This window comes from Galeopterus variegatus, unplaced genomic scaffold (assembly GCF_000696425.1).
Source record: "Galeopterus variegatus unplaced genomic scaffold, G_variegatus-3.0.2 Scaffold3680, whole genome shotgun sequence".
NCBI classification, from domain to species: domain Eukaryota; kingdom Metazoa; phylum Chordata; class Mammalia; order Dermoptera; family Cynocephalidae; genus Galeopterus; species Galeopterus variegatus.
The window spans coordinates 1-22,000 of NW_007729791.1; the positions used below are offsets into that span (position 1 = coordinate 1).

A 22,000-nucleotide genomic window follows, 5' to 3' on the forward strand; every position below is an offset into this window, starting at 1 on the left:
CTCTCTCCTCCTCTTTCTCCTCCCACTCCTCCTCTTTCTCCTCCTACTCCTCCTCTTTCTCCTCCTAGTCCTCTCTCCTCCTCTTTCTCCTCCCACTCCTCCTCTTTCTCCTCCTACTCCTCCTCTTTCTCCTCCTAGTCCTCTCTCCACTCCTCCTTCTCCTCCCACTCCTCCTCTTTCTCCTCCCACTCCTCCTCTTTCTCCTCCCACTTCTCCTGTTTCTCCTCCTACTCCTCTCTCCACTCCTCCTTCTCCTCCCACTCCTCCTCCTCCTGCTCCTCTCCGTCTTCCTCTTTCACTCCTCATCTTCCTCCTCTTCCTCTTTTTCCTCCTTTTCCTCCTTCTCCTCCTCTCCCCCCCCCCTTGGACCTATTTAAAATAGTCTTTTAGAAAGTTAATTGAACTGAAAATTGAGGAGCAGGCAGTCAGCTCGACTGTGTGCATAGCCATGTAGAACTTTTAGAAGCTTTAGCAAGACTTGGGGCAGGTGGGTACAGTGAGGTGAAATACCTGGGTGGCCACAGCAGCAGCAGGCACCTAGCATGGGATAAGACAGATAACCCAAGACAGCAGTGGGCTGGCCTGCAGGTGGGGACATGGTGTGGAGGCAGGGAGCTTCTGAGCCTGAGTCACCTGGAAGGGGAAAGAGGCTTAGGTGTGCTCATCCCAAACTTTAGACGGAACTTCACCAGCCCCACCCCCCCAACCCCCAGCACAGCAAAAGAATGCAGATGGGACATAGAGAAGGGAAAGTGACCAGACAGGTGGGACATGGGGTCATTCTGAAGATGTCCAGGTGAGGTTGGAGCCTGGGAATCCACAACAGCATAGTCTGGAAGGTGACTTAGACAACCTGTAATTTTGTCAAAAGCCAGCAGTCCCTAGTTCGAAAAACATCGTGAAAGACACTATTCACAACAGCAAAATGAAATGTTATACATCTCAGAGTAAAGATATGCAAAGAAAACTAGCCACTTAGCAATTTATGCCCATTTCTGTATTTCTCACCCACCTCTTGAGTCTTATTTTCTTTCCAGGAGAGGAAATTTGTGGGCGGATCTGGTCAAGTGAGTGAGCGGATAATGGACCTCCTCGGGGACCGAGTGAAACTAGAGAGGCCTGTGACCCGCATTGACCAGACAGGAGAAAATGTACTTGTGGAGACCCTAAACCATGAGCTGTATGAGGTAACCAAGACCCTTAAACTAAGGGGAAGAGGCCAGAGTCCCATAGATAAAGCAAAGCTTAAATGAAGTTGAGAATATCCCAGACTTCATAGGCAGTCCCTTTGCCAAAAGTGAAAAAGCTACCTCTATCTGAAAGAAGGGAAAGCAGAACCAGAATATTTGAGGGGATGAGGATTTACAAAATCATATATTCTCAACCCTCTGTGTTAGGCTCTTATGTCATTAGAAAACCAAAGAAAATACTTATTTGATAAATATCAAGCCCCTCCTATGTGTCTGGCATTATTCTAGAAGTTGGGAGTGCAGCAAAAAAGATACAACTCTCTGCCCTTCTGAGGCTGACAATCTAGTGAAAGAAAAAGGCCAGAATCAAATACATAGTTAAAATACAAAGCATGTCAGAGAGTGGTAAGTAGTGTGCAAAAAATCAAGCAAGGAAGGGAGGGGGTGGGAGGAGTGGTCATGAAAGTTGAAATGAGGTCTTCAGGGAAGACCTCAATGAGAAGCTGATATTTGAACACAGAACTGATGGAGATGAGGGATTGAGCCATGTGGCTCTCTGGGGGAAGAGTGTTCCAGGTAGATGAAACATCCAGTGTCAAGGCCCTGAGGTAGGAAAAAGCCTGGCCTGGTCAAAGAACAGCAAGGTGGTCAAAATGGCAGAAGTAAGAGGAGTGGGACCAGAGATTGTAACAAACAGGGGTCCATTTCGTGTATGGCCTTGAAGGTGAGTGTGAGGAATTTGGCTTTGACTCCAAATGTGATGGGAAATCATTGGAAGCTTTGAACTAGGGAACAATAGGGCTACTTCAGGTTTCAACCAGATCCTTCTGACTTCTCTGTTAAGAAGAGACTGAAAGGGGACAAGGGTAGAATAAGAAAGAATCGTTAGGAAAAAACAAAGACAACAGACCAACGATGTTTAACCATGTTGTTTTTCATTCAGGCTAAATATGTGATTAGTGCTATTCCTCCTACTCTGGGCATGAAGATTCACTTCAATCCCCCTCTGCCAATGATGAGAAACCAGCTGATCACTCGTGTGCCTTTGGGTTCAGTCATCAAGTGTATGGTTTATTATAAAGAGCCCTTCTGGAGGAAAAAGAGTGAGTACTTTCCTTCTATAAGGGCCTTCAGAAGAAGGTCCAAGAAATTTGGCACCAAGATATACATTTGCATGTAGCTGTTTTTATCAGAATGCTGGATGTAAAACATTAGTCCAGGTTCTAAGTACAATTCTTTCAAATAAAATATATTGGCACAAACTCGTGGTAGTAACTCTTCTTGGAATATGACCAACTCTTTTTCTAATTCAATATAAAATTTATTTACTCCTCCCACAAAATCTTGTGATAATAGGTGATCAACATTTTCTAATACAGTTAAAAAAATTTTTTTATTTTAACATCATTGATTGTACATATCTGTGGGGTGCAGAGTTGAATATCAGTATCTGTGTGCAATATGTGATGCTCAAATCAAGATAATTAGTATATTCAACAATATGCAATGTAACTGTTTTTCATGGCCCTTTACCAATTCCTCCCTTACCCCCCAACCCTCCCTTTCCTACCTCGGGTAGCCTCAGTTCTGTTTTCTCCTTTTGAAAGTTCAACATTTCTAATACAGTTTTTAAAAGTATGAGTTTATGAATCCATTCACAAACGTGGAGATTCTGAGAATTTCCAGGCCATCACTCAAGATTCTACTATATTAAATTAAATTCATTTATTCATTCGTATATGTTCAACAAGTGTGCTACTATATGGAGTAGACATGACTTGGGGATGCTCACTAAAGGGCCAGATTCTGCAGTGACAGAAATGTGCCAGAGCTGCTCTGTCTGATATGCTAGCCACTAGCCACATGTGGGTACCAAACACTTGAAACGAGCGAGTGAGACTGAGGAACCAAATTTTTAAATTTTATTTTATTTTAATTGCTTTAAATGTAAATGTAAATAGTCACATGCAGCTAGTAGCTACTGCATTGGACATCACAGCTCTAGAGTCTTATCACATTTACTCTTACCACATCCACTTTTCTTCCCAGTGGACACCAGGTAAGAACAGTCAGTACCTGGAACTGAGGGCAAAAGGCAGGATGGACTAAAATGAGGAGCAAGACTGCAGAAAGGGGATGGCTGGCTGGAGGTGAATGGGGAACATGTCACAGTTTGGCCTTAGGACGGTTCTTCCTGTGTACTAGCCCTTTTCAGCCACAAACACAGGCTCCTAATTTTCCACCATGCATATAATCACATTTAGGACTGTTGTTGGATTGGTGTACCAGTTGAGCAAGTAATCTACCCTTTGCAAGGGACAGTGCAGTGGCCCACCATGTAGAACTCTGTCATTTTAGTCTTTTAATCCAATGGCAGTGGCACACTGGTGCTGAGTTGCTGCCTCTTGTGATGGAGGTCACCTATTTTAGATGGCTGGCTGGTGGCAAGTAAGATAGAGTCTAGAACCAGGAATACAGATTCTTTTCTTCATGACTATGAATAGCTTTATTTGTGGAGAGAATCTATAACTTTTCGTTCATGTCTGCAAACCTTTATCTTAAGCTTGCTGTGTGCCAAGCAAATTGTTGGGCACTAGTATCAGAAAGAAAACCCAAGTTCCCCACCCTCAGGAAGAAGCTGCATCTGACTTGATCCTTCTTGGTAGTGAGCCTTGAGTAATACTTTAAAAAATGATTGTGGACATGAGATAGCCCCACCAAAGCATTTGAAATTTCTTTAGAGTTATTATATTAATATATTTCTTTGACTGACCATTATTGAGCACCTGTTGTATGCCAGGCACTGTGCTAGGCATTGAGAATTCAAAGGCGCATTTCCTTGCTCAGAAAATCCAGATTCAGGAGACAGTCATACAAACTGATAATTGCATGACAATATATTGAGTTCTGGGCTACTATATAGAAACACAGAGGCAGGCTCCAAAACTCACCTCTAATATGATTCCTGTAACATTGATAAGCGATTCAATAACAATTATTTGAAGGATTCTATAATGAAACCTGAAGAAGTCAGCTATAACAGGGTCTTTGCTTTGCATCAGACTGTCAATGTCACTGCGGAAGACACTGTAATTAACTAGTAACACAGAAAGGAATAAGAACTAACAAGATGGAAGGGGGTGAGTTTTGCAGCCCCAAACAGACTAGAACAGTGACTAATGCATATCAGGCATGTAGTAAGCAATCGCTCAAGATTTTTGTTTGTTTGTTTGCTTTGTTTTGTTTTATAATTTTGGTATGGTATGGGTTATTAAAGAAAAGGTAACTTTTTGTATTTTCATAAGGCAGCCATAGCCAATTCTTGATAGCTTCTTTTTCCCCCCAGCATTAAGCTAAACATTACTTTTATTTTATTTTTTACTCTATATATTTGAGATGTACATCATGATGTTTTGATATACATATACATAGTGAAATGATTATTGCAGTCAAGCAAATCAACATATTCCTCTTCTCACATAGTCACCTTCTAGATTGATTATCCCGGGAAGTGCTTCTCAGTCTCTTGGTGTTAAGTATCTTTGTGAATTTGCAAGGAAGGGCCCCTGTTCTTTGCCAGCCTTTCACCAAGTCATCTCAAGTCCAGCTGCCCTCACCATCCCTCCCCGGGATGGCACCCCGCCCTCCCCCGGGGCCATCTCAGCAGCATGAGCCCTTCATCCCTGCCCACTTCCGTGGAGAGAGCAGGCCGCTAGCAACGCTTCAAATCCTGCCATCTTTGCTTTTGCTGATCTTTTAACCATTTGCACTTTTCTTAAATCTCAACATCTAATTTATGTCAGTTTATGATTTTCAATGACAGGCACTATACATACTTTTAAAAAAAATTACAAAAGCAAACTTATTCACCATAAAACTTTCAAAAAATAAAAATGTATGAAGAGTGTCCTTTTCCTATTCTTCCTCCCCCCAGGGAACCACTGTTAAAAACTTATTTATCCTTAGATAAATAAAGATACTTACTTGTTTATCCTTAGAGATTTATTATATGCATAGGTAATACTTTAAATATATGTGTACGTATGTAGAGAGATATATACGCTGTAAATATATATCATATAATGTGTATATTTATATGCAAATATAATTTAAAATATGTTATATATTTTTCCAAAAGCACTGAAATTTGCTTTTTCCTGTTAACAGTATGCTATGGACATCTCTCCACAGCAGTACATTTAAATCTACCTCCTTTCCACAACTGAATAAACAATATTTCATTGTATGGCTCTGTCAAAATTTACCCAATAGATCTGCTGTTGATAGGCATTTCTCTTGTTTCAAAGTTTGTTTTTTTTTTTTTTTTTTTGTTTTTTCTTTTTCCGTGTCCAGCAACGGATCGCAACCCCCAGTGTTGCCCCGTACTGGACCGGGGACCGGCAACGGGATCGCAACCCTCGGTGTTGCTCCTGCGCCTCGCTCAGCCAGCGAGCGGGAACCGGTCTGTATGTGGGATCCGAACCCTCGGGCGGGAGCGCCGCCGCGCTTCCCAAGCGGCGCACGATCCAGTGCACCACCGGGCCGGCCCCTTGTTTCAAAGTTTTTGCTATTGCATACCATGCTGCAATAAATAGCTCCCTGCATATAGCTCTACAGATTTGTATAGGAAAATTCCTTTTTGATGAATTTGTAAAAGTAGAATTGTAGGGGGAGGGGAGGGGGTGGAGAGGAATGGGTAAAGGGGCATGAAAATCAACTACAATGTATATTGAGAAGTAAAATTAAAAAATAATAACTAATAAATAAAAAAAGAAAATATGACAAAAACAAAAACAAACAAACAAAAAAGTTGGTTAGAACCAGGCTTTTACAAGGTGGTCTTCCTCTGTTTAGAAATGCCCAGGAACATTGTACTACTTGTAACATTTCCCTCAAAACCAAAAATCATTATTTCCTCCTTTACATTTCGATTTTCAGCAGGTTTAATTAATATTAATTTTTAAAAAGCAAGTCTTCAATCATACTTCATACAAAATTGAGCCCATATTAGAATTTAAATTTTTCAATGATCCTTTCATATAAGGAATACCTTGAAAATGATCTATTGTAGCACATATTCAGGATTGTATATTACAAAGAACTGTTCCTCATAGTAACAGCCTCAGAAACAATCTAAAATTACAGAGAAGAAAACATAATATCTATTCAGAAGAAACAACATGAGCAAATAAGAAGGTAATAGTGGTGATAGATATTTTATAATTAGTTTTATTTAACCACTGCACAATGTATACATATATTGAAAGATCATGGATACCATAACCATATACGATTTTTGTCAACTATATGTTAATAAAAATTAAAATTAAAAAAAACTGAAAAAAAAGTGGAATTGTAAAGTCAATTGATTTGAGTGGACCTTTGAAATTTTTGCTTGAGTTTCTGTCCTCCCACATCTGTGCTAGCTAGTAATATTTTTTAATTTTTTGCCAGTCAGGTAGGGGGAATTAAATAATTATCTATAATTTGTAATTTTTATTATTAATAAGGCTTAGGGGTATATTAAATGATTTTATAAATTACCTATTTATTGGCTCATTAAAATTTTTTTCTGTATATGTTGCAAATATTTTCTCTCCCTACTAAATCCTCATATGTACGTGGAGCCTTTCTGTTCCACGGTTCCTTGTCACTGAGCTGCAAATGTTTTTTGTAGCTCACTGTATAAAAAAATTTAAAAGTAAGCTACCACCATATGCATTTATTCCTAAATTATACACATGTACCTCTAGAAAAATATATTGTCATTACTATAGAACATACATGGGCTGGCTGGTTAGCTTACTTGGTTAGAGCATGGTGCTGATAACACCAAGGTCAAGGGTTTGGGTCCCTATACCGGCCAGCCACCAAAAAATAAAATTAAAAATTAAAAAAAAAAATACAAAAGTGGACCTTTTTAAAAAGCTGATATTAAAAAATAACAATTTTTAGTATTTTCTTTCATTATTTAGATGTGCAGTCCAGGTGTACACACCCCACTTTGGAGAACACAGATTTGCATCATGTAGTCCTATACTGTTTTAATTACTGTAGCTTTGTGACATATTTTGATAGATATGTGGTAGGACATTGTCTTAATTATTATTTTTCCTTTAATTCTGTCCTTGGTAAACTTCCTAAGTTATTTTTCCAGATGAATGTTATTATCATTTTGTCAAAACTCCTCCCTCCACACTCCTACACTCAAAAAGTTTCTATGAATTATTTTCTTCTGAATATTTCTCTTTATCACCTCCCACAGCTATAATCTTCTCCTTTCTCTCTGAGGATGTTACTTGCTTTTGGAAATTTCTTCTACAGCCTGATTCAATGCCTTTTTTTCCTTAGTTCTCTCTGCTTTGTTGTTGTTAGTTTGTATCTGCTTTTGTCTTTGCTCTTCTTCTTAAAGTACTTTGTTAGATGTCTAGATGTCTTTGAGTGTCTCTTTCTTTTTAAGAGTGAGGCCCTACAATGCTGTTGGGACACTCTGTGTGCAGGGCTTCTGAGCTTTCTACCTGAAAGTGGTAGAAATCCCACTGATGCTGCATAGTTTGTCCTGGCATGAACATGAATTTTTTCGCTGCCCCTTGTTCCTTCACTTCTACCAGGTGCATCTGTCTGGTTCAGAGGCCAGCTTCACTCTGGGAAGGCAATGTCCCCAGGATCCCAGCAGCTGGAAAGCAGTGCCTTTACCACAGGCAGTCCCTATGTGATCAATATGCACTTGCTCTTTGATGGGATCCTGTCCTGTTTGTCTCCTCTTTCTTGCCTTCTTATAACATGTTTTTATTCCTTAGCTAGTTTTTATATATTCTTAAATCTTCTAGAGTTCTTGAGTGGTCTTTAAACATCTCTTATTCCCATACTTCAGTCTTTCTCAATGTCTGTCCACCCCAGCACACCTGAGGGACATACAAGCACCCCTGAAGCCAGTGGCTGACTGGGCCATTGACTGTCACAGGTGCACAGTGAGGAGGGATGTGGGAGGAGAGAGAGAAGCAAATGCAGCTTAAAAGGCCTCCAGGATTTTCTCTTAGAAAATGGCAGAATTGACGGTCCCCAGCATCACTCTCTCCCACAAATCAACCAATTTACAGCTATCAAAATGTAACATCAGCCAAGCTGGGGCCACTGGAGCTCAGGATAAGAGAAGGAAAGACCTATGGAGGACATGAAGGCAGGAGAAACCATGATGAGAGAAAGAAAAAACTGCTCTGAGAGTTTCAGGCCACGGCTGCTTTAAGGCTAGAGCTGCTGAGCACATGGAGCAGGAGCTGGTGGAAGTTGGAAATCACAGCTGTGCCCTTCAGATGGAGTTACTTGGAGGTGGCAGGAGAGAAGAGAGCCTTGGTGGCCCCCAGGACAGCAAGACCACTAATAGGGTTCCCATGGACCCAGGCAGGAATAAGGAGCCAGAACAGCTGAAAAAGGGGAGTCATTCAGAGGCCAGTGAGTCATTGCAAGAGATCAGAGCAGGGCCCCTCCCATGGGAAGTGTTTGGAGTGTGGGTGGTGAGGGAGACAGGTCCACCTGGAGAATACTGGGACACAGCAAGGACAGCCAACCTGCCCCCCCCCCCAATCAGCACAGAACCAGAGGAGACTGATTGGGAATGCAGAATTTCATGGGGTGCAGTTTGATGAAAAAACTCAGGCCCAGATCAGAGTTTGACACAACCCAGGTGCACCAGGTCTCCGGAGAGCCAGAAGTACCTATAAAGTCAACCATTAAACCCTGAGCTGCACAAAAAGCCTTCCCTAGGGAAACAGCAGCAAAGCAGCAATTTAGCTCAAACACAGAGCTCAAGTACTGGACCCCACAAGAAGTTCCCCTGTTTTAGAAGTAAGCAAAGGACAAAAACTTAGTTCTGGCCCAGGCACACCACCAGCACCTTGGGGCCTGCCTGGGAACCGGAAGCTGGAGCTGGGGACTGGAACCCCCTCCCACAACCAGGCACACCATTCCAGCACCTCAGGGCCTGCCCAGGGACCCAATGCATGGAGAAGGAGACCAGACCCCCCTCCCACAACCAGCCACACCATGCCAATGCCTCAGGGCCCACCTGGGGACCTGAGGTATGGAGAAAGGGATGGGACCCCCCTCCCACAACCAGGCACACAATGCCAGTGACTCATGGCCAACCCAGGGACCCAAGGCATGAAGAAGGGGACCGGATCCCCTCTCCCAACCAGGCACACCATGCCAGCATCTCAGGGCCCACCCAGGCACCCGAGGTATGGAGCCAGGGACCAGAAACACCCCACAATCAGGCACACTGCCAGTGCCAAGGAGCATGCCAAAAATATCACCTCCGTGTGAGTGGCCCACCACAGCCACCACAATAACCATGGCTGCCATGAAAGTGGCTAGATGCTACAACCACCACACAGATGATCCACCAACCACTGGAGTGCATTGACACTGGAGTGCATAGTCACCAGCAGAGAGATAAAGAAAAGAAGAGGATGTCTCTCTCCACAAGGCCTATTTCAGAGTGACAGAAGAAGCATCTGCTCTATGATAATATTGAGGGACCTGAGCACACCTCTCAACATTGGACAGATCATCTAGGCAACAAATCAACAGAGTAACCATTATTCTTTCAGAACGAGAGAAGAAATCTAGGGTAATTAGAGGGGGAAGGGGGGAGAGAGAGGGGGATGGGGAAATATTGGACAAGGGGCATAAAAAATAATTATAATTTGTAACAATATATATGCTAGTAATATTGATTTGATCAACATATTTCAATGTTGAACCCCCAAAATATGTATAATCAATTTTGATTCAATAAATAAAATAAATTTAAAAAAATAAAGGGAATCTTGAAAAAATAAAGCACATTTCTCTTAAAATCAATAGTGAAAAAAAGGCCTCCAGGTGTGCCTGCACACACACACCTGTGCACACATGTGTGCACAGACAGGCTGGGAAGGTGCATGCCTGCCAAGTTCTTTCTCTGTCCTATCTTCCTTGTTTTGAAACCCTCTTACTGGCTTTTCTATTCAATATTTGCCCCATAGTTTTTCACCATAGTTTTGTTCAAAAAACTTCAAATTTGCAATTTTATGATGGAGCAGGAAGAGTAGTACACTATAGTAGGATATTATTAGAACATTTCAGACTCCACCCTGACATTTTCAACATTGCTCTGTCCCAGTCTTTTGTTGAAATTGCGTGTGCTCGTGTTTTGTTCATGAGGAGAATGAAGGAAGCACTTTTATCCAGAATGAGCTGAAATTGTTTCCCAAGTTGTTCTTGAGGGGGAAAGAATTATTGGAGGTCATGTTTGAAATGAGGGTTTGGAACTCTATGGATTTTAATTTTCCGTGTCATCCTGTCTTCAGATAAGCAAAGAACTAGTTAAAATAGAATAAGTGGCTCCTCATAAAATGTGAACATACAGTCCCTTCCATTTTACAGCAATGGACTAATATTTCCTTTACACATCTTTGGCTTTATTCTGATTTCTCATGAAAGAGGAAATAGGAGACACAAGGAAGATTAGATTTCATTAAATGGTGGCCTAGACGAATTCATAATATCACATTGCTCTATTCTTTGCAGAGAAGGGCTTATGGTTCAATTTTTATTTTTACAAAATGTTGGCTGCTTAGCCCTCCTTTGACATCAGTCTGGTTCGCCTTCATATATAGAAAGTATAGTATGCTGTGTTTGGCCTTTGGGCTTCTCAGGTTGGAAAATGTGTGCTTCATTGTAACTGCTGTGGATAGTTTGATAGGGTGATGAATATGTTCTTCCATTTTGCTGTTCCCCAAGATTACTGTGGAACCATGATTATTGAAGGAGAGGAAGCTCCCATTGCTTACACATTGGATGATACCAAACCTGATGGCACCTATGCTGCTATAATGGGGTAAGGCACAATTATGGTGTTGTGGCTGCTATTCAGTGTTGACAAGGTAATCACACATTATTAATAAATGTGCCCCAAATGCTATTAAACCCATGGCACTATTCTTCAAATCCAGCAGTAGAAAAATTCTTATTGCTTCTTTTTGTTAATAAAGCTTTCCAATGAATTAATATCTAAAAAGGAAGTAGAATACCATTTTTTAATTTGTTATATTAGTTTTCTGCTTTATATTTAGTGCTGGAGGTAGATATATTTTAGTGAGCCATCTTTTGTTGAAACCATGATATAAAGACCCACTTAGGGTGTTTCCCTAAGAGGGCTGCTTGTGGAGGCTGTATGGGCATCAATATTATTTATGTGGGATGCTGAGATCTTACGATTCCCACTAGAGAGCAACCAAGACTAACCCAGTCCTCAGCTTTCCAGGGAAGACCAGCACAGATGGGTGATGCTTGGGGACCAGAACCTGGTCCAGAGAGGTGGTTACGTGGAGCAGCTACAATTGAGATGAGCCCTAGGACGTGTATGAGTTTATCTCACAGAGAGCCAAGGGTCAGAACAGGGAGGTCAAACCAATTGTTAAGTTGAAGGCAATCACAGGGCTAGAAATGGAAGCAAAATCTAGAAGGTTGGGTGCTAGGGAGACACCGTGGTGCAGACAGAAGCAAAGAGCAAGGACTGGATGAAACTGGAAGGGCTCAGACACAGCCTTAAGTGGGCATTGGAGGCCCAGGCTCATTCCTATTAGCCACCAGATGAGTTGGGGGGAGTGAATCAGTCATAGTGTCACCCTAGGCAGAAATTATTGCCAGTCATCTACTTTTAGTCCCTTAACTCCCTGAAGGAGTCCCTCAACTCCCTGAAGGAGCTCCTAGAAGGAGCTCTTCAAGGTCAGGAATGTAAAGTGGTAACAGTAAAACTGTGAACATAAACTAAGCTGCTGTATAGCTTGTTTCTTCTAATTGGCTTTTAACATTGTACACTAGGCACACACATAGCTATAGAAATGAGGTCAGGATGAAAGCAACCATTAATTTCCCCTTTTTTCTTGTTTGTGTGTTTTAGATTTATCCTTGCCCACAAAGCCAGAAAACTGGCACGTCTTACCAAGGAAGAAAGGTAAGAAGAGGAGTGCCTCTTCTTTGCCTCCCTCCCTCCCTTCCTTCCTTTCCTCCTCCTTTCGTTCTTTGCCGCCTACTTGCCTGACTTTCAATTTTACTTAAGTTTTTAACTTACAGGCTGCTAATCATATGTGTTTTGCCAGTGGCAGGTATGTGCTATGTTGATTATAAGGGTTTTGCTGTATAAAGGTGCAGTGCTGATAACTTAAGAACCAAGTCTTCAAAATAATATTTATTGAGTGTATTGTACATAAGACAGTAGGCTAGAAGCTATGGAGAATACGAAAATGGATAAAACCCAGGGGCTGAAAATTTGCTTGATGACCAGATAGACAAATTACTGTGTTGCAGGGTGGTCTGCTGTACATACTACATGAGCGATGCATAACAATTACAGATTGTAGGTAAAGAGGGGCTAATGTCTCTGGAGGTGGCAATTTCTTCTGGCAATTAGTATTCACTGCCAATTATTTATTCCCACACCACCACTGATAACATATTTACCAACTATGAGCCCCTGAATTACATTATGGTGCATTCCTTCCCCTTCCATCAGCATGCTCCTCCATGACCAATGCCACCTCTGTGCATGGGCAGGGCTATGGAGGTCTGCCTGGGCCACTCACCCAAAAACATCCCCAAGAATGCTTTGTCTGGTTGGTTTACTGCTGGATCTCCAGTGCCTGCAACAAATCTTTTCCAAATTTGTCTTTTGAACATGTTTGTGGCTTATTTACTTTATACTATAATAAAATTTTATCTTTTTATGTAGTCAAATTTATCCATTTTTAAATCATGACTTCTGATTGATCTATGATGAATAAAAAAGACTTTCTTATTCCAAGATAATTTTTTTTAAATCATCCGTTTTTCAATTACTTTTATGCTTTCATCTCTTATATGTAAATGTTTGATCCTTCTGAAATATATTTTGGTGTAAGAAGTAATGTAGGAATCCAATTATATTTTTTTCGTGGGCAGCCATTTGTCCCAGGGCCATTTTATTGAATTGTCTTTTTCTCCATGGGTTTAAAATGCCCACCCTTATGAATTCTAAATTTCCTATGTATTTGGTTCTATTTCTGAACTTAATTTTATGTCTTTGCTCCGTGTGGCCATTCCTCTGCTTGTGCCAAACTATTTCATTTATGTAGAAACAAAGAAAAAAAGAGCCGGTTAGCTCACTTGTTGAGCATGGTACTGATAACACCAAGGTCAAGGGTTCAGATCCCTGTGCTGACCAGCCACCAAAAAAAAAAGAGAGGGAAGGAGAAGAAATTAGGCATTTTTGTGATTTTTTTGTAGAAAGAGATCATGGCTTTACAATAATAATAATTATTGCTATTTTGTAAAACTCAGGCTGGAAATAACTATAACCTCATTTCTTCCTTGACATTTCTTAACTGTTGGCTTACTTCCAATTCCTCCATTCCACTAAATTTCCTAAGAGCTACTATTGTTGAGCATTTATTTGTTATGAACAGTTATTGGGCTTAGAACTCTATAACACTTTTTATCGGTGGTTCATCAAACTTGAGAATCACCTGGAAGGTTTATGAAAACACAGAATTGCTGCCATTCCCATTTCTGGGTTAGTACGTCTGGAACTGGGCCTGATAATTGGCATTTTTAACAAATTCCTGGGTGATGCTGATGCTGCTGGTCTAGGGACCACATTGCTTTAAATCAGTAGTGAAAAAATCATGCGAGATTGTTGATAAAACTAAAGCTCAGAGAGCTTATATAATCTGCTTAAGATCTCAGTGTGTGAGAGACAGAAGCAAAATTCAAGGCTTTCCTGATCCCCACTCTTTCCAGTGTGTGCACTGCCTTCTAATGGGGCAGGGGGAGGAGGAGGGCTGAGCGTGGCTGTGGCTCACCCCCCCAGATCTGCATTGCTCAGCACACGGGTGACACTTAAGAGGCACATGGCGTGCTTCCTTGAATGAATGAACAAATTGCAGGGCTCGCCGGTGATTCAGGCAGAACATTGCTTTTCTTTCTTAAACATTTATCACCAATCTCACATGATTAATATCTGACCTCACAGATCTGAGACATTGGAAATAGAACAATGTACCTTGTTTTAAAAAATTAAAACAAAGTATCAGAGCGGTATCATTGGCTCACAGAGAGTTTTCTGAGGGGATAGGTGCCTCTTTCACTTTTTCTTTTCCTTCCTTCCTTCCTTCATTTTCACTTCTGCCTTTTTTGGTTTTCTCCTGTAGGTTGAAGAAACTTTGTGAGCTCTATGCAAAAGTTTTGGGCTCCCAAGATGCTCTGCACGTAAGGCTGCTTCCCAACCCTTGCCTGGGGGAGAGAAATTTAGCTTTGTCCTCAGGGACTAATGGGGATAGGTTCATGCAAGTATAGGGTCCTAGAGCTCATGTTTTCCCTGATATACTCGTGGAAGGGTCTGCACAGAGCTGGTCAATTTATAATTAGTCCCAGAGAGTGTGGGCCCTGGCTATGCTGGTGGTGGGTTAGGGACCCTGCCATATGCTGTGGTTTAGGTGGTGCTACACTTGTCCTTGAATTCTCCCTCTGCCTGAAGCAGGGCATTGGGCCACTCTGCTCCCAACTCTGTCGGGGGGTAAGAGAGAGGAGCTCTTGCTGCCTGTAGGGAAATCTTAGATCCTGGCAGCCAGGATGGGAATCTAAAGAGCTTTCTTTTTCTCTGGCGACCTTGTGAAAAGACCAGAGTCTCAGTCATGTACATAAATGTGCACCCACCCTACCCCTCACCATCTTGTAGGTAAAAATAGGATGACGTGCTGCCCTCCTGCATGTCCCCTTTTCTGCCTTGTTTTACCCTTGAATGTTAGGGATAGAAGGAAGGCAGGCTGATGCTACATGGCTCAGTCCTATTACTCTAACACTTACCTTACTGAACTTGGAAGTTTCTTGCTTGCTCCTAGTCAAGTTGTTGTGACTTTTGAACTTGAAAATTTTTGTTTATTATTTTGAAGTAAGATTCCCAACCCCCCCCCCCCCCCCAGAGTTGCAGATATTTTGTACTTGATATATGAGAAACACAGGCTCTTGAGTTTTTTTGTTTTTGTTTTTTTAAGTTCTTTCTCAGCAAATGACCAAGAACAATTAATTGACTGGTGTGGAGAGAAACATAATATTAATGAGGAGTGTGCTTTGTTTCATTTTTTGCATTCATATGCCATTTAGAAAGTTTAAATATAGGCATAACATCCAGGCTCAAGGATGGTGAGTAAATTAGCAAAACCAAAAATGCATACACACTAAAAAAATCACTTAGCATCTGTTAAAAATTAGTTTTTCTGTTTAAAAATGCTGTTCAAGATATTTCACCCTGGTAGATATTCAAGCTTTTTTTGAAATTGTGTTCTGAGACACTCTCAAGGATAAAGCAGTTTGTAATTGAAGTTCCTCCAATAACCTTTGAAATGGTTGTTTGGGGAATCTCAGTTGGAAAGAAAAGCAGTTGTTGTCTTCTATGTCCAAAAAAGTTAATCATTTTTCATTTAGGAAAGTCTCTTTTTCTAAGAATGGAGATGATTAATTCCCAATGATAAAAATGAGTGGATTCTGTCCTTAATTGCTCTTGGCATAGAGGGGACCACTTGCTTTACTCTTGCTTTGGTGTCTATTGTGTGGAAGGAAGAAATTCATGGGAGCAAGGAAGGATGAAAGATAAAGTCCGACCTTTCTTCTGATTGGCTGGAAACAGCCAGAGAAGGATGTTCAGGAGCTGGATGTGGAGCTCAGAGACTGGAGTGTGCAGTGCACACGTTAACACCACGAGAGGCCTGAGGCCACTTAACCCATCAGGCTGGGCCTCATACTTTATAAATAGGATGCCTTACAAATGACTGTCCGAAGTCATCTATGTGATTGCAAATTTGTTTAGACAAAACATTTTTCAAAATCTGTTTTTAAGCATTTTTCTCTTAAAACTTGCTATGTTGATTTTATCTTTTCAGAGTAATGCTTACGGTAAAGCTTCTGTTTAGTTACTTTAATAAAGAGTTAGAGCTTTGCAAAATCTCAGGTAAAGCTTTCCCTGTTCTTGGCAAAAACATATTTTTCATACCAATAGTTGTTTGCGAGTACTATCATCAACAGAAGTATACCTACACGCGCAAGAATATTAGTTTGTCTATCCAACTTCCCTTAAAAAAGCTCATCTCCACCAAAACCATGAATCTGGTTATCCTTTTTCTTCAACAGATATTATTTTTCTGCTTTTTTCCCCCGTCCAATCGTTCCAGCAAGCATAAATCCTTTTTAAAACTTTCTTGAAACTATTAGACACTAAAAACTTTTTAATACGTAAGAGCAAGTTAAAACTGGAGATAGATGATTGCAACTGATGAACAGTACCTAAGACATGAGTGAACCGAGTGAGAAACCTTTCTGAAGTCTGCATTTCGTAGAAGTTTCCTACCAAGGACATTTACTTGCCCAAAGACATATCCTCAAAAACATCAGGAATAATGAGGCTCTATTTCAGAAATGTATTAGTTCACCAGTACAAAGTCTACTGGACTGTGTTTGATTTATTGTAGGCTAGATGTCTTCCTCTGCATCTCCTTCAAGCTTTTGTCACTCTGCCTTGCAGCCGGTGCATTATGAAGAGAAGAACTGGTGTGAGGAGCAGTACTCCGGGGGCTGCTACACCACCTACTTCCCCCCTGGGATCATGACTCAGTATGGAAGGTAGAGTAAAAGTGTGCTAAGCTGTGACTGAAGTCCCCTGCAACTGGATCCAAACTCTAAATAGGTTTATGTAGCTCTTCTGTCTCTTATAAACACAGAAAAAAAGAAAAGGTCTAATTTCCTGTGTATCATGTGGATCGGATCTCATGAACAAAGTCATTATAATTTTGTGCCATACTGTGACCTTTCACTCTTAATTCCTGTGGAGAAACAATCCCAATCAAAATAACCAAAGACGTTTGCCCCATAAGATAGCAATGTAGATGTCAGAGGGTTCACATATATTGTCAGAAGAAGTGTCCTTATACTGAGTTTAGAACTCAGTAAAATTTCCTCTAATGCAACTGTATGAATGCCAACATAGGTAGAGCATTCTAAAAGCAAAATGAATTCTAGACTAATCATAAAGGGACTTGGGTTCCAGTCCTGTTTCTACCAATAACAAGTTTTGTCATCTTGGACAGCTCACTTCTCTCTGAACCTCACTTTCCTTAGTAGGAGGATGAGAAAGCACGAGATGGCATCCAGTGGGCACTAATCAGTATGTTAATGAGAGTATGAGTTATTTTTTAACAACTTTATTGAGATATAACACGTGCCATGCAATTCAGCCATTCAAAGAGCACAGTGGCTTTTAGCAGTCACAGCATTGTGCATACATGTGAGAGTTATTGATGTTTGGTTTATTGCATTTGATGACAATAACAAGGTATGAATTAATGGTATAACAGTAATTATTATGACCATTATAGTAATACTAAACCAAGCAATAATTTAATGCCAAGTGCTCAGTCTAAACTAGATAGGAAATGCAGAACAGTGATTGCAAAGCTGTTGAGAGTGTGCAATAAGCAGAGGGTATAAATGGAAATGGCTAATCAGTTTGTTCATGAAAACCAGTCAAGCAAGGATTAAGACCTGCTTATTAGAAGGTACATAATGACTTTGGTTAGCACTTTTCTTATCTTCCTAAAGATGACAACATGTCATCCAAGAGAACATTCTGGGGTCAAAAGTCACCACCTGATAAGCTATGGGGTGATTGAGTTAATTTTCACATATGCTGAGTATATAATATGTCAATAGTATTTGTTTCATTCAGCATTTATTATCTAAGTTTCAACCATTTGCCATGCACTATGCTGGAAACTTCAATACCAAATACACCCCTCGCTGCTGAAAAGGATCTGACAGCATTGAGGGCCGGGGTGGGGATAGGGAGAGGGCAGCACATCAAACTTTGACTCTAAAGTGTTGTGATAAGTGCTCTAATTGAGGGGCAGATTTGTAAAATGTTACTGATGGAAAAGGTCTTAGAGATAATCGGACCATCCACTTTAAGAGATGAGGAAGCCAGAGCCCAGTGAGAGGAATTGATTTGCCAAGGTCATTAGTTGAATACCCAGGTGGGGATTTGGGGGCATGTGTCACCTTGACCAGAGCTGGTGAGCCATAAAAGGAGCCATATGCGACTGGGCTCATATAGTCCCTAGCTTCATGTAGGTGAAGCAAATACCTGTTTTACCTCCATCGATGTCAGTTCCTTTCCCTGTAAACTCTGGGTGTAGGAGTGGACTTTGGCTTTTAGTCCATTTTGTCTTTAAGAAAGATCATGCAAGATCTGGAGAAGCTAATGAACATTATCTCAAAATTGCCAATGTCCTCCTTGATGTTTAGAATCTGTGGAAGCTGACCAGCCTTGGTCTTTCTGGGAGAGCTTTTCTCTGGCTTTCTGAGACTGACCAATTTTACCTCTTTGCTTTTATTTCAAGGGTTTTACGCCAGCCGGTGGGCAGGATTTACTTCGCAGGCACTGAGACTGCCACACACTGGAGCGGCTACATGGAGGGAGCTGTGGAGGCTGGGGAGAGAGCTGCCCGAGAGGTAGGGCCCAGGGTCATGGGCTCTGGGGAAGAAGGCAACTCATGGGCCTGATAAACAAATCAAAGGTGTCTGAGATCCTGGAGCAACTCTCCAGTAACCCTCACCTGAAGATCCACCATTTTAATAGCAGTCTCAAGTGAAGTAAGCGACTTAACCCAAAAGTAATAACAAAAATATCTAACATGTCACCCAAAGTAAAAAGAGACCAGGGGACAAAAAATCACCATGGCTATACTTGAGAGATCACCGAAGTCTGATATAATAAAACCAAACATGTTTCTATTAGGTCCAGAAATCATTTTTACCTTTCCTGACAATTCTTTTGACGTCATTCCTATTAAGGTATATTTACAACTACTAAAATTTATGGTGTGCTTAATGGTTGGAACCGCTTATAAAAAGATCAAAGACCTTTTGAAGACTTTTAAAGGTTGAGTGGGCTTCTCTGGCCTTTACCTGGTATATTTGATGGATATCCCAAGATATATTCGCTTAGTCCTTTATTTAAAGGGCAGATTAGGAGAAAAGATGGTATCAGTTTTGCTGTTTTCCAAGATGCTCTTTCATTTCAGATCCTGCATGCCATGGGGAAGATTCCAGAGGATGAAATCTGGCAACCAGAACCAGAGTCTGTGGTAAGCTATATTTTATTTCATGAATTTAGATCTCTTTCCTCTAAAAATAATTATTTGCAAGAAGAATACACTTGTGTATATTCACATACCTTTTCCTAAGTGATCCAACCCATGAATGTTTTAATAGTTACCATGGGTTAGGGCAGAGGTGAGAGATTTAGACAATCTTTGATAAATGTGTAGCTACCACATTCATTGCAGATTATTAAGAAAAAATATTTTTTTTTGATGTGAAGGGTGGGGGGAGACATTTCTCACAGAGTTTTAGACATATTAAAAACTCAATAAATAATTGTGGAATAAATATCTAACCTGGTGATTCTCAATAGGACGTAGGAAAAGAAAAGAAGGTGTGTTAGCATCCCCTGACCAGGGGCAAAGGGGTGGAATGAAATGGAGCATATTTAATCTAAATTAAATTTCAATATACTTACCATTTTTGTAATAAAACCCCAGGAAGTTTTCCTGGCTGGAAGAAAGGATACATAGAGGAGAGAGTGGAAGCACATTGTAGAAGACAAGGGTTAAAAAGGTCAAAGTTATTCCTCTATCCTTTTAAGTGTGACGTCAAAGAGAACAGACCTGCCACTCCAAAGTCATTCTCCTAGTGCTTCTGCTAGAGATGGGATTGTGGGCTGGAGGGACCATCGAGTCGTTCACTCAACAAATATTTATGGTGCACGTGTTCTGCATTGGCCATTGTAAGGGTACAGCAGCGCTTTCGTAGAGTGCAATAGCTGGTGGAGAATACAGGTAATAATCAAAAAGTTCAAGTACAATGAAGACATACTGAGGGAAAATGTCAAAAAGGGGGCCATTGTAGGCTGAGGGCTCGGGAAAGGCTCCTTGAGGAAGCAAAGTTAAGTAAAAAGTCCAGTGGGTAAGAGGGGGTGAGTGTTACGAGCAGAGGGCACATCATGTTTAATGGCCTAGAGGTTGGCAAGAGTGGGTCACATTCAGAGAACTGGAGGAAACGCAGACCTTCTGGAATGAAATGCACAAGCCCTGTACTAATATCAAATGTTCTGTGAACCTAGGATGTCCCTGCACAGCCCATCACCACGACCTTCTTGGAGAGACATTTGCCCTCCGTGCCAGGCCTGCTGAGGCTGATTGGATTGACCACCGTCTTTTCAGCAATGGCTCTTGGCTTCCTGGCCCACAAAAGGGGGCTACTTGTACGGATCTAAAGAGAAGACATCTGTAACCACACCCTATTCTTACTCTGTTTGGGGTGTGGGTTTGGGGAAGGGGGTTGCAATAAAGTTCCATAAAGAAGGTGAAGCGAGGCAGAGATGGTGAAGATAAGTCAGACTCTGACAACAGGAAACACAGTATCTCTTTCTCCACGTTGGCTCCTGGTTAGCATCTCTTACCCGGCTTCATACTCTGTCTCACCCATTTCCAAGCTCACTGTCTTTGGAATCTTTAGAATTAAATGGACTTGTTTAAGGTTCTTGCTGTGCCACAACACACCTTGCCCATGCACAGACAGCCAGTTTCTCCCCACCTCTGTGGCTTTCTGCTTAACCTTCTTTCCTGTATTATCCTCACCTTCCCAAGTTCTCTGCATTATTATTATAGCTGAAAGACCTTAGAAGCCATCTAGTCCTCACCTTCTGTTTTAGAGTTGAGCAAACTGAAGCTGATTGAGGTAGAACTTATTTGCCTAAGGTTCACAATAAGCCACTGGTATTTGGGGGACTAGAGCATAGATTCATTGCTTTTCCCACCCCCACCCCCACCCCCAGGATGTATTCCCCAGTTACTCTGCTATAATTGCTAATGGTGTCCCTTTGTGTGGGTTTACTCTATGCTAAGTTGTCTTGCACTACTCAGATGCTGTTCACTATATATTAGGTCTTACTGTCTTGTGCAGTGTGTTTCCAGCTGATTTTAATTTTGGAGGAGATAGGAATCTTGTCTTCCTTTTGTATCCTCCATTATGTCTCAATACAAAGGTCAATACACACTTGGGTAATTAAAAATAAAATTGATTGGCCAGATGTCTGCTGTCTTTTCTTTTTGGGTAATAACTTTCAAAGTCTTGACAGATGAAATCAAGATCCGGTATTAGGTATATAATTCTGGTTTTAAAGTATTTAGTCAAAATTTCTTGAAGCCCAGGTGGTGCATTTTGATTTTGTGATCCATCGTGGGCGGCATATGTGTGAGCACTTGGTAAATGACTTATAATGATATGGTAAAGATACTAAAAGACACACCTCCTTGCTTTCACCCCTTAAAAACCTGTCAAAATAATTGACATCTTAATAAGCAAGATGCTTAAACTATTAAGATTATTATAATATTTCAGTTGACCTTTGATATTCCTTATCAGTGCAAAGCTTTTTACTAGGTACACTTGTTAATTTAAAACTACAGTTTCACAGTCCGTTAAATCCTATTTGAACTACTTTTTAAATGAGATCATCATTTCAAAGTGTTCATACCTCTCAACTCCCAAGGTCAGTTTTCATCAAGATGTACTTTAAATCCATAAGTGACCATTCTCACACTCTCCTTTAGAAAACGAATCTTATTATTCTTAGCATACATGAAATTAAAAGCCACCAGGATTAATCAATAACAGTATAG

At 40.9% G+C, this 22,000-nt stretch overlaps 1 protein-coding gene across 1 annotated transcript; it reads left to right on the top strand.

Moving 5' to 3' along the window:
- Positions 1-1,037: 1,037 nt before the first annotated feature.
- LOC103601323 (amine oxidase [flavin-containing] B) lies at positions 1,038-21,133 on the top strand (the record flags this gene model as incomplete). Its single annotated transcript, XM_008585709.1, has 9 exons — positions 1,038-1,187; positions 2,134-2,293; positions 10,974-11,070; positions 12,136-12,189; positions 14,420-14,477; positions 16,786-16,883; positions 18,656-18,767; positions 19,340-19,402; positions 20,440-21,133. Coding segments are annotated over 9 exons (945 nt in total), but the record flags the coding sequence as incomplete, so codon positions are not given.
- Between the last annotated feature and the right edge of the window lie 867 nt (positions 21,134-22,000).